This window comes from Sparus aurata, chromosome 16, assembly GCF_900880675.1.
Source record: "Sparus aurata chromosome 16, fSpaAur1.1, whole genome shotgun sequence".
In the NCBI taxonomy this organism is placed as follows: Eukaryota; Metazoa; Chordata; class Actinopteri; order Spariformes; family Sparidae; genus Sparus; species Sparus aurata.
Window position 1 is genome coordinate 21,603,384 of NC_044202.1, and position 12,979 is coordinate 21,616,362.

General features: G+C 40.9%; 1 protein-coding gene across 1 annotated transcript; it reads left to right on the forward strand.

Annotated features, from left to right (window-relative positions):
* Nucleotides 1-7,717: 7,717 nt before the first annotated feature.
* Nucleotides 7,718-12,979, forward strand: LOC115566122 (NLR family CARD domain-containing protein 3-like). The gene is made up of 5 exons (XM_030391846.1): nt 7,718-7,748; nt 9,584-11,357; nt 11,453-11,626; nt 12,671-12,822; nt 12,945-12,979. Exons 2-5 carry the CDS (start codon nt 9,595-9,597, stop codon nt 12,977-12,979), a joined length of 2,124 nt encoding a protein of 707 aa, XP_030247706.1. The 5' UTR covers nt 7,718-7,748; nt 9,584-9,594.

Here is a 12,979-nt window from a genome sequence, read left to right on the forward strand (position 1 = left end):
CAAAATGAGAAACTTCTTCCACTTCCATCAAATTGTGGAAATTCTGTTGACATGTACTTTCTGTCTTGTGTTGTTTTGAATTCTGGCTGTTGTTCCAATAAAATCTTGAACTATTAGTGAAATGTAAGGAACAGAAAACACTGACTCGTCTGTAGCTTTAATTGTAGAGAATCATTGTATACAAAGTTCGAAATGGACAGTAAAATGTGATCAAATGTACTTGACTGATGATAATGTAATTATGTCTGACACCATAAACTGCACAACATCTGTTCGTTTCTGTGTGATTATTACATGAGAAGAAAACACATTTTTGATGACAATCATTGTGTTTCTCTCAGTGTTTTGTGGCTGTTGAAGTCCGGCTGTATTTTAAGGATGTTTTTTGGATTTTAATCTCGTACGTAAAACTAAACAGCTGCGAGAAAAGTCTTTCTCTGTCTGACCCAGTTGGCCGAAGATGTCAGGAATTCTGAGAGCCAGATGAAATACTGAAGAACGTTCAGAGATCACGAACTAAACTGTCCTGAAGGTTTCAAAAGAAGTACTGTAGAGATTTGAGGTCAGTATAGAAATATTAGGCACTTTTTAGGCGTGTGTAGAGTTTGATCCTTGATGGTTGAATAATGATGAGCAACGAGTCTAAACTTGTACAAATTATTCCATCTTGTTTAAATCCTACTTTGTTTATGAAACGATTAGCTGACGAGTTTATAATCAAGACTGAAGGATACATTTACTGAAATGTTTCTGCTAAAGAAGCTAAATATAAAATTCAACTTGTATCCTTATCATGTCTGTCAGTGTGTCCAGGTGAAATTGCAAATAGTTAATAGTTTTTTTCATGATATTTGAGAAGGAACCAGAATACATAAATTGACACGTAGTCTGTTGATATGAGATGTGAACCTTGTTAAATTTTCCATATTTAATATGCTTCCTGTGGTTGCTAATAATTTACAACAATCTGATAATGTTTTGTATGGCAGCAGAGGATAAACAGGACCATCAACGTATTACAAGTCACATCAACCGCAGGGGGGTGAAGAGGGAGAGACAACTCCCAGACTCCCTTATACCATCTCTCCATGTTGTGAGTTTTTGAGTTTGGAGACAGTTTATAAACTCTGTGAAGCGCTGTGTGTGACTGATCCTCTAAGATGACTCCCAGTCATCACACGCCTCTCTGCAGAGAGGCGTGCATAGGCAGTATGGTCAAATGCTAGGGGCGCCGTCATGGGGGGAAATATTCATAATATTATTTAAGCCCACAGCAATATAACATCATAGCAATGTATTTTTTCTGGGTTCTGGCTCGTTGCACTGTGCCTGTCCTATGTGTGGGGGGCGGGGAGAGGCGAGCTGCCTGAATCTGACCGGATCGAGACCCCTAGACCCAGAGAGAGATTAATGATACTGTTGGTCAAAACCACAAGGTCCAAAAGACTCAAAGCATCCGGCACCCAGTGCAGGAAAAGAAGGAAAACGGCGCCCCAATAACAGCATTGTTTAATAATCAATAAATAGCTGCGTCAACCTGTGTTAATGTTACTCCACCTTAAATTAATCAGGGACATTTGGAAAGTTAAGTTAGGCCTGTTCCGATGTTATTTTACAGCTGTCTGTCGTGCTAGTATGTCAGTTAAATGCTATTAGTTTTCCATCCCCTTTGTCATAGTTTAGTGAACCTTTGGTTTATTTTGTCACAGTTCATGCTTGTTAAAGTTCACATCAGTGTTAAATTGCAGGTAAAGTGTATTACTGTTAATACTCCACACCTTAGCTTTCCCATATCATTCATAGGCGAAATATATACACTGCACTCTGGTTAGACTATACTGCTTTTCAGTGACAATTAAGTTGAATGAATCTCATCACATTTTCATTGTTAGTCTATGTTAGTCTTATGTATAGAACACATCAAGCATATGTTGTTGTTGGTTATTTTTAATTAAAGTCTAACATGCAGTGGTCACATATAATTCTATTCTCTCTTCAGATGCACTCTTAAAGCGAAACTCTCGCCAAAAAGCAACCAAGGCTTTATTTGGGATTGAATATGAGTCAAACCTTTGCGTAAAAGCATAACTACAAGGAAAGAGGCACTTTTAAGATTTACCGTAGTTTAGGTTTTGGGCACGTTAATTTTTAACGGGGGTCGCACTCTGGGATCAACACTTTTTGTCTGCCACGACAGCGACGCACAGGAGATGCAGCAGCTAACGTGAGTAGTTCAAAAACCTTCTTTTTCATAAACAATGTTCTCAATGCTCTTGTTCATGAGTAGGAACCTGGTGATGCTACGAGCAAAGTTTCATGTTGTGTCAAGCCTTCTTATTGTTTTAAAAATAACGATTTTGATGCTAGCCTGTCGTTCCCCTAGCTCTCCCATTCAAAATTAACGTGCCCAAAACCGAAACCACGGTAAATCTTAAAAGTGCCCCTTTTGTCGTAATTATGCTTTTACACAAAGGTTTGACTCATATTCCATCCCAAATAAAGCCTCAGTTGCTTTTTGGCGAGAGTTTCGCTTTAACATTCACCACCAGCCCAGTGACACAGCATCAGGACTAAAGGCTGACTGGCCATCTCTTCTAACTGACAAGGTGAGATGAGAGTTAGTTCATAGAAGACCAGTTCAAATAAAAAACAAAGAAAGATGGGACAGTGTCAATGTGACTTTTGTAACAGAGTCTTAGTCAGTACTGAAAAAATCAAAAGAAGCTGGCTGATGTACTCAAACAGAAATATAGCTTGCACTGTGTCTGCTGCTAAATGTTTTCTCCAAAAGAATACAGACTTAATAAGGAAGGACTAAAGGACTGTAAAAATGCAAGCCACTGTCTGAGGGTTCATGAGGATAGCCAGGAGCACAATACCCACATGGCTACATGGAAGGAGTTGGAGGTCGTTTTGCAAAGCTGCTGACAATAGATAAACGAGAGATGGCACTCTGAGGCTGAGAGATAATATGTTTGCACAATGCCTTATTTATATTGTATTTTTATCACTTGTTTCTTTCCTTAGTTTTTATTTGGTGTGATATTTTTGACTTAAAAGAAATAAAATATTGAACACATACATGCAGTTTCTGTGCATATGAAAATTGATTGTGAAATTGACTGCGATGCAAGAGGGCGCTGGCTAAGATTTTGCCAAGGGCACCAAATTACTCAGGGCCGGCACTGCCTCCCTGGGTGTTTCCTCCTCAAAGTTTAGTTTCACTTTCTCTGACAGTTGTGGCGCAGCCAGTTTTCTCCGTCTGAACCTCCAGCTGAAGGTAATTTAATGAATCTCATATGTTCGACTTTGCTAACACACACTCTACTTTTCATTGTTACACTGGAAACAGTGTTTTGGATCACACAGGATAACACAGGACTGTTACCTGGTGACCCTGCTGAAAAAAACAGCACAGACCAGCAACAAAACACAACATAATGCTGGTTTTGCTAGTGACTGGTCAACAGCATATATTGTGTTTTGGTGCTGGTCTCTGCTTGCTGTTTTTTTTGTTGTTGTTGTTGTTGTTGTTGTTTTTCAGCAAGCTAACGTCAGCCGAATGCGTCAGTGGTTGCCATAGCTACAACAGATGTTGAAAACGGGAAGAGAAGACGTCAGATAGGCTACACCTCTTTGTTCAGGCTTTCTGTGTGCAAAACATGATAGTGTTTTTAGTAAACGTCCTTATGGAAGACGTTGTAAACAGGACAAGGGAGCGTTGCTCATCCTGTGAATGTGTATCTCTAACACACCTTGAAAACACTTACTCGTCTCTTCTGCTCTACTCGGCTGTAGAGCAGCTGTTCGCCTGGATGCGGGAGCTGGAGGTGCTAAGGGGGCTGCAGCACCCCGTTATACAAGGCTGTAACATATGCCGGATTTACAAGAAGGCCCGAATCACTAAAAATCTGTCATTGACAGCTTTTCACACAGTTTAGAAAGATTCTCTTAACTCAACAACTCACAAAATGGATTAATTTCTCAAGGGAGTCTGGGGACTTCCTGTCCGTCCTCCTCTCCCTGCTGCTGTTGACTGTAGCTGATGTCAATGACATGAATGTGGCCCACCATTTCCTATGATGTCATCATATAGACTGAGCCCTCAGCACCAACTGTGACTGACTTCCTGGTGTGGAGACGCTCCACCAACTGTCTCTTCTTTATGTCACTTCAACCTGAAATGTGATCAATAATCAAACACATTGCCCTTGAATTAGTTTTTTTTTTTATGTTTTCTATAAGCTTTATCCAGACAAGTCATCTTATTTTGGAAGTATCTGACTGTCTTTTAAGGTAATAAAGTACAGTTATCCCAGTGCTGAAGTACAACCTGGAAGTACTTGCACTGTACTTGAGTGTTTGTGCCACTTCACACTTGTACTGAGCTAAATCTCAGCCCTCTGAGAAATTGAACTTTTAACTTTTCTACATTTTGTTATGAATATGAAAGAGAACCCTGACAGACAGATGTGTGACGGCGCTCTTATAAAGTGACAGTCGCTCGTCTTGGGAATATAAAACATTCATTCACATTTTATGGACCTTTGGTGTGAAATAATGTTTGTATTGAGACAAGGAGCTGAAACGATTATTTAGCCCTGACACAGAGAACAAGATGACATCATCTAATCTGCAGTCAATCAAACCATCAAGCTGTGACTTGATACCCAGAAGTGAATGAAAAAGAGGGTTAATAGGTAGCTCACACAGAGAGATACCCTTAGAGATAACACAGTACAAGCCTGTGAAATAAAAGCAGTGAATGTGATGTTACAGCCAGTGAAAAGTCAATCAATAACTTAATAATAAATGATGGAGTAATGCAACATTTGAACACGTATTTTCTGAAACAGTGTGAAGCAAATGAAAATAATCCTTGTGTGCACATGAATCTCACGGCTCCTTTTTGTGCAGCATGTGGCTCAAAGCTTCCTCTTAATTGTCTTTAGAAGCCATGTGGAGCCGTGGTGGTGCGGAAGTAAACTGCAGGATGTCAGTTGTATCAACACAGATGGTCCATAGGAATAAAAACACCAACATTAATGACTTTATATATCATCTTCACATCTAACACATCACAATGTGTTGATGATATTTTGTCTCAATCGTGAATATGTATATAAAGACGTGTCAAGTAAAGTTATGAAGTAGCACGAAGTGGAAATACGTGACTGAAGTACCTCAGAACTGTAGTTATGTATAGTACTTGAGTGAATATACTTTCTTCCACTGTTACTGGTGTTTCTAGAATGGTGATTCCAGTCGTGTCTCGCTGGTTAAACTGGTGTTCAGAGCAACGACTCACTTCCAGTCTGATGCTCCATGACACCATCTAGTGGACTGACAGTGGACGTGCAGCATTCGTGGGACTGATATGAAGCAGCCAATCAGAGGAGGAGCAGCTGATAGGAGACATGATGTAAAGGCTGATTTCAGTTGATGTGCAGGTTAATGATTTATGTTTCCTCTCCAGATGAAAGTGTTTGTGAGATGAGCAGCATGAATCAGTGTGAGGACAAAAAGGAGGGAGACCCTCACTCTAAAACCACTGGACCTGGACCTGAACCTGGTGCTGGATATGAGCCCAGCTGTGTTTCCTTCAAGAGTGACCAGTCAATAGATAATTTCATTGAATTTAAAGAACATTCATCAGACATAAAGTAAGTTGCTGTCATGTTGCTGTCTGTTGATGTTTGTCCTCATTAAATCCAGTCTGACCAGTTGTCCTGATGATCTTCATGTTCTCAAAGTGATGATGGAGGTTAGAGCAGGATTAGTATTAAAGGACAGGTTCACAGTGTTCCTCCTGTGTACAAACAGCAGTGACTCACCTACTGCTGAAATCCGACCCCTGCTGCTGAGGAGAGGAAGGGTTGTTTGTTTTATCTAACATTCCAAGGTCCCGACCGATCTGGACTTCATGGGGCCGGTGCTGAAACCCATATGAAGAAGTAAAAAACTCTGATAACTGATATATTGGCCGATTAGATATGAAAATATAAAAATCAAATAACTTGTGTTCTGATCTCTTAAATATATAGTTGAGACAAAGATATGAACTGAAGGCAGGACATTTGACTGTTTCACAATATTTATTAAATATACAAAACAATTAAAGTGTTGGAAATACGTCTAAAGTTTTGTGGAGCATTTTAAAACTCAGACGTTTTTTTTTACTTTTTTACTGCATGTCTACATGAATATATCTTATATTTATAAATTATGAATTCATTATTATCTTTATATTTAGGTATAAGGTCGGTGTATGGGTAATGTAATAAGTAAAGTCACGCGCAACACATTATTTTAAATGTGCCTCTCTGATGCCCTTGAGACGTTAACTGACATGTTCTCTACTCTGTCATTATAAACAATGAAGTTATTATGAACCATAAATTCATTATTAACATGGTTAATAAGGTTCTAAGTCGGCAGCCCGGCTGAATTCTGATCCTGGTCCTGTGTCATCCATACATCCCTGCTGATGCCCAGGCAGACCTCCACTGGTGTCTGGTGCGCTCTCTAGCTCATCCCCCTGAGGGCTTCCACCCTTTGCCTGTGCCTTCTCGTAGCCCTCCTGCCTCATGGTCGCACGATGGCCCCACCCTCTACCTGTCACCCAAAAAATCCCCAGTTGGCAGTTTTGCTCTTTTCTAGTTTCTCCCTACAGGGTGTTGGTGTATTGCTGTAATTCAGCCTTGCTTAAAAAGGCCCTCCCCACAGAAACCAACCTCTAAACCAATTCAACCACTTCAGAGCGTCCTGAACACAAACTAACATTATGACTGCCCGGTCACTTGAAAGACACTTTGTTAACCAGTAGCCATAAAACAAAGCTAAACACCAGAGTTAGCATACAAGCTAACAAGCTAGATTTAGCAGCAAGCTACGTAGCTCGACTGCAGCATTGTACAGTGATATGTGCTATTGCAAGTATTCCTGTAACCACCGCCACCATAGCATACCATTGAGTCCATACATATCCTGCAGCTTCCTCCACCTTTGCAATGATATTTATCCTAGTTTTCTCTCTGGCTTGGTCCAGTTCGTTCTTTTGATGCGGCCTTTCGTTGTCAGTGTTCTCATTTCTTCTCTTTGATGTGGGTAATGGTGGGGCATTTCTTCGGCTCTGTTGTTGTTGTCTGTTCTCCACCATTGTTTACAGTTTGGGCTTGAATGTATCTGACCAGGTAAGAGCAGGCTCTGTGCCTGCACATAGTAGGAGCACTGCAGAGTACACGCTGTGTGACTGATTCTTTATGATTCCTCCACAGAGTCAACCAGGAGAGCTCAGAGGTTCCCAGAGGTCAGTCTGTCCAGCACCATCAAACACACCTGGACTCCATATTTATGGTCTGTACATGAACAACAACTACTTTTACATTTGTTTAATTCACCCTAATCTCCATGCTGCACTTTATTAAACCAGTGGTGAATCTCTGTAACATGGATCTGATGTTTGGTTTAAATTGTATCATTCACATAATAGGCTTGTTTACATAATATTCTGTTCCAGCTGCTGGAGGAGAACATTGTCACTTTTGTGAGGAACGAACTAAAGAAGGTCCATAAGGTTCTGAGTTCAGATTGCTCAGAATGCTTTGAGAGTCAGAGGGAGGACGAGGAGGTGTTGGATGGTGAGGATGAAGAGCAGAGGAGGAGCAGCAGAGAGGCATTTCTGAAGATCACACTTCACTTCCTGAGGAGAATGAAGCAGGAGGAGTTGGCTGACTGTCTGCAAAGAAGTAAGAGTATTTTTCAGATTTAACATGATGGTTCAAAGAAAGACTCATATTTCATAGCTATTACTGGTATAGTAAAGACAGGTCAAATGACTGTGTCCTGATTTAGCATTTCTCGAAGTTGAGAGCACATGTCCACAATCATCCAGTCACTGTTTTCATGTTCATGTCTGTGTTTTACCAATAGGATAAGACTTCAGCTTGGCCTGGCATGATAACCAATAAATCATTTAATCGTATGATAAATAAAAACGAGCTCGATAATTTTGCCGGCCTCGATAATTTCCATTTGTACGCTTGTTTGTTTTCCTCGTGTCTCTCACGTGAACACTCTTGTCAGTTACTCTTTGTCTCTGTGTGGGGAGGCGGGTCCCTGCCCCTGGCATACCACAGAGTGCAGCATGAGAGTCCCGTGAGGAGTAGCAAGCCAGAGGTAACACTAGTTGAGATGTGATGGAATATAAACAAAGATGGAATTGGTGTCAAAGCCGAACGCGACAGCTGCATTGTGGGAGCACTTCGGATTCAAACCAAATGACTGTGGTGAACCACTTAACCTGGACGAGCTGTATTGACTGCCCCACAGTCACTACCAGCAGCTCTTCAGAGCGGATTCATTTCGATCACCGTAAATCTTAATGCATTTGCGTACTTTGACATTAAAAATTGAATTTTGGAAACTATTTGCTGGGGCATCTTTTGAAAATTAAATCTTAAAAGTCCTGTCTTTTTGCATTTTATGTAAGTTACAAAATGAGCAGTCTTGAAGAAGAAAATGAAAATGCAATTTGAATGATTTATTATTATTTTATTTATGAGTAAAAAAAATGCAGCTATATTCTGAAAATTAAACAGCATTTCTGTTAATCCATTTTAATTTGAATCATGGTACAGATTTGCTTCCATAAAAATCTGCAAACAGGGAAGATTAAAACTCTTTCTAAAAAACTTTCAATAGAGAAAAGTGATTAAAAAAAATCTGATGTCATCATAATGCAAAGTATATGGGTAGGGCCATCGTGGGAAACTCTGCTGTGCATATTCAATTGGCCGCATTACCAGGAGGTAGACACAGAGCCAGAAAACTTTTGGTGTGTTCACTAGGTGAGGTGCAATCCACTTGGTAGAATTGCATTTTCTGGCCCATCTTGTGGTAATACTAATACAGGGAATTGTGACCTGTAGTTTCCCCAGTAAACACGCAAACCCCTTCAACACTTGCAGTCCCTCCAGCCAGGTGCTGCTCTTCATGAATTATGCATCTCCTCTGCAGCCACTTCTCACTGGTGGCTTCTCTCTGAGTGAGAGAGAGCAGAAAGGCTACATGTCCAAAGGGCAGGTTGATGATGAAGAGGTTGTGTGTTCTAAAGGGAAATAACAGCTGGCAAACCGCTCACCACCATCACTAACACAGACAAGCCATCACACAAATCAAGTTCAGTTAATTCAACTAAAAGTCTATTTTTCAAAACCTTTTTTTATTCCACAATCAGTCCAGTCAATAGAAATGTAAATATAAGATTGCACTTCGAGATTCTGCAAAGAATATTTGGAATATCGAAAAAATGCAGTAGGTAGGAAATAGTAATGCTTATTCCACTGACTGTTTATAATGTTGAAATTCAGCCTAATTATGGACATTTATTTACTCAAGTGGCTTTTTGTTGCAAAGCAATAAGTAGCAAGACATTTTTGAAACTCAAGGAGATGACAAATCTTGAAGGATCAAATTATTATTGTAGACAATAACCCTTATTTATTTGCTCTGTCTTTTTCAGCAAAAGTAGGATTTATATTTATTCTAGAGTATGTTTATTGATATTCACTTGTTCTTTCAGAATCACTTGGAATGTGCCGACATAATCTGAAATCTAACCTGAGGACGAAGTTTCAGTGTGTGTTTGAGGGAATCGCTAAAGCAGGAAACTCAACGCTTCTGAATCAGATCTACACAGAGCTCTACATCACAGAGGGAGGGACTGCAGAGGTCAATAATGAACATGAGGTCAGACAGATTGAAACAGCATCCAGGAAACCAGACAGACCAGAAACAAAAATCAAACAAGAAGACATCTTTAAAGCCTTGCCTGGAAAAGATGACCCAATCAGAACAGTTATGACAAAGGGAGTGGCTGGCATCGGGAAAACAGTCTTAACACAGAAGTTCACACTGGACTGGGCTGAAGACAAAGCCAACCAGGACATACAGTTCACATTTCCATTCACTTTCCGAGAGCTGAATGTGCTGAAAGAGAAAAAGTTGAGCTTGGTGGAACTTGTTCATCACTTCTTCACTGAAACCAAAGAAATTTGCAGCTTTGAAGAGTTCCAGGTTGTGTTCATCTTTGACGGTCTGGATGAGTGTCGACTTCCTCTGGACTTCCTCAACACTGAGATCCTGACTGATGTTACAGAGTCCACTTCAGTGGATGTGCTGGTGACAAACCTCATCAGGGGGAAACTGCTTCCCTCTGCTCGCCTCTGGATAACAACACGACCTGCAGCAGCCAGTCAGATCCCTCCTGAGTGTGTTGACATGATGACAGAGGTCAGAGGGTTCACTGACCTACAGAAGGAGGAGTACTTTAGGAAGAGATTCAGAGATGAGTTGCAGGCCAGCAGAATCATGTCCCACATCAAGACCTCACGAAGCCTCCACATCATGTGCCACATCCCAGTATTCTGCTGGATCACTGCTACAGTTCTGGAGGATGTGTTGAAGACCAGAGAGAGAGGAAAGCTGCCCAAGACCCTGACTGAAATGTACATCCACTTCCTGGTGGTTCAGTCCAAATTGAAGAATATCAAGTATGATGGAGGAACTGAGACAGATCCACACTGGACTCCGGAGAGCAGGAAGATGATTGAGTCTCTGGGAAAACTGGCTTTTGAGCAACTGCAGAGCAGCAACCTGATCTTCTATGAATCAGACCTGATAGAGAGTGGCATCGATATCAGAGTCGCCTCAGTGTACTCAGGAGTGTTCACACAGATCTTTAAAGAGGAGAGGGGACTTTACCAGGACAAGGTGTTCTGCTTCGTCCATCTAAGTGTTCAGGAGTTTCTGGCTGCTCTTCATGTCCACCTGACATTCATCACCTCGTGTGTCAATCTGCTGGTAGAGGAACAAACAATAGACCATCGATCTGCACAGACACATCTCTACCAGAGTGCTGTGGACAAGGCTTTACAGAGTCCAAATGGACACCTGGACTTGTTCCTCCGCTTTCTCCTGGGTCTTTCACTGCAGACCAGTCAGAATCTCCTAAAAGGTCTGCAGACACAAACAGGAAGTTGCTCAGAGACCAGTCAGGAAATGGTCGGTTACATCAAGAAGAAGTTTGAAAAGACTCTGTCTGCAGAGAGAAGCATTAATCTGTTCCATTGTCTGAATGAACTTAACGATCGTTCTCTAGTGAAGGAGATCCAACAGTACCTGAGTTCAGGAAGTCTCTCCACAAATGAACTGTCTCCTGCTCAGTGGTCAGCTCTGGTCTTCATCTTACTGACATCAGAAGACAATCTTGATGTCTTTGATCTAAAGAAATACTCTGCTTCAGAGGAGGCTCTTCTGAGGCTGCTGCCAGTAGTCAAAGCCTCCAAGAAAGCTCTGTAAGTGTTAAGATGTGTTTCAAAGTGCAGATAGTGTGCTGTTATTGACCCAAATAGAAATAATTTTCTTCTTATGCTCATTATTCTTCATCCAGACTGAGTGGCTGTGACCTCTCAGATAGAGCCTGTGAAGCTCTATCCTCAGTTCTCAGCTCTCAGTCCTCTACTCTGAGAGAACTGGATCTGAGTAACAACAACCTGCAGGATTCAGGAGTGAAGCAGCTATCAGCTGGACTGAAGAGTCCACACTGCAATCTGGGAATTCTGAGGTCAGATCATATCACTGTTGTGAAAGAATGTATATATTTGTTTAAACGCAGACATCTCTAAACTTTAAATCGCTTCTATTATAATGAATTGCAGATTGTTTTGCTATCAATGTACCTTTCATTAATTCAGCTCCAGATACTGCACAGCAGGAGAAATGAGGATGGAGAGCCTAATCTATGTTTGATATCCTATGACTTTGATAACTAGACATCTGCTTATTCTCGAATAAGTTATGATTTATTGTCACGTGACAACATGCTTAGAACTTCAAATCAAATCAAATCAACTTTATTTATAGAGCACTTTTCATACACGAGCATGTAGCACAAAGTGCTTTACACAGGAAACATAGAACAATAATAAAGAAAGCCCTCCCTCCCACCCTCCGTACTACATACACGCACACATACGTACACGCACGCGCGCACACACACACACACACACACACACACACTCACACCTACACACTCTTACAAACTTAAAAGCAATGGAGCAAGAGATTATATATACCAGTATTTTCTAGAAATCATTGTATGTGCTTAAAACAATGCATACTGTATACTGTATTACAAAAAGTTCCCACCTAACCTTTTACCACAATATAAGAGGAAAAGTCAGAGGATCACCAAAATAATTACATTTCATCCTGATGGAAGTTTGAATGCACTTTATATCAAATGTGGATCTGTCAGTCTATCCTGCACTTTGGTCCCAATGTATTAATCTCAACAACCATTGGATGGATAGGCCTGACATTTTGTTGAGACCTCTATGCTTCCTTCAGGATTAACTGTAATTACTTTGGTGATCATCTGCCTTTTCTTCTAGCTGCATCCTCAGGTCATTTTAATCTGTACAACATGTTGGTTTATGACCAAATAGTTGCACAATAGCATTTCCATCAGCTTCAGTTACTGTGTGTTTAGTGCTGATTTGTGATTTAGTGAACATAATGATATATAAATGTTATACCCTTAAACACAGGTATGAGCTAAATTATCAGGACCCTTAGCTGCGCTATGTGCTATTTTCTGTTTTTGCAGGCTGTCAGGCTGTCTGATCACAGAGGAAGGCTGTACTTCTCTGGTCTCAGCTCTGGACTCTAACCCCTCCCATCTGAGAGACCTGGACCTGAGCTACAATCATCCAGGAGACTCAGGAGTCAAGCAGCTATCTGCTCGACTGGAGGATCAAGGCTGGAGACTGGAAACTCTCAGGTATGAAGAGTCCTGCTTCAGTCACAGTCAGTGTCAGATTCCATATCTCGATTGTAGATGGTTCAGTGGCGGAGGTGTGCTTAGTTTACTCCTCCTTTAGTTGTTCAGTTCAGGAGAAAAGACAGCCTAGCTTGA

Coding starts and splice junctions, on each gene's coding strand:
- LOC115566122 (XM_030391846.1), top strand. CDS start 9,595: ATGTGCCGACATAATCTGAAATCTAACCTGAGGACGAAGTTTCAGTGT. Junction 11,627..12,670: donor TGCAATCTGGGAATTCTGAG/GTCAGATCATAT, acceptor CTGTTTTTGCAG/GCTGTCAGGCTGTCTGATCA. Junction 12,823..12,944: donor TGCTCGACTGGAGGATCAAG/GCTGGAGACTGG, acceptor CTCCTCCTTTAG/TTGTTCAGTTCAGGAGAAAA.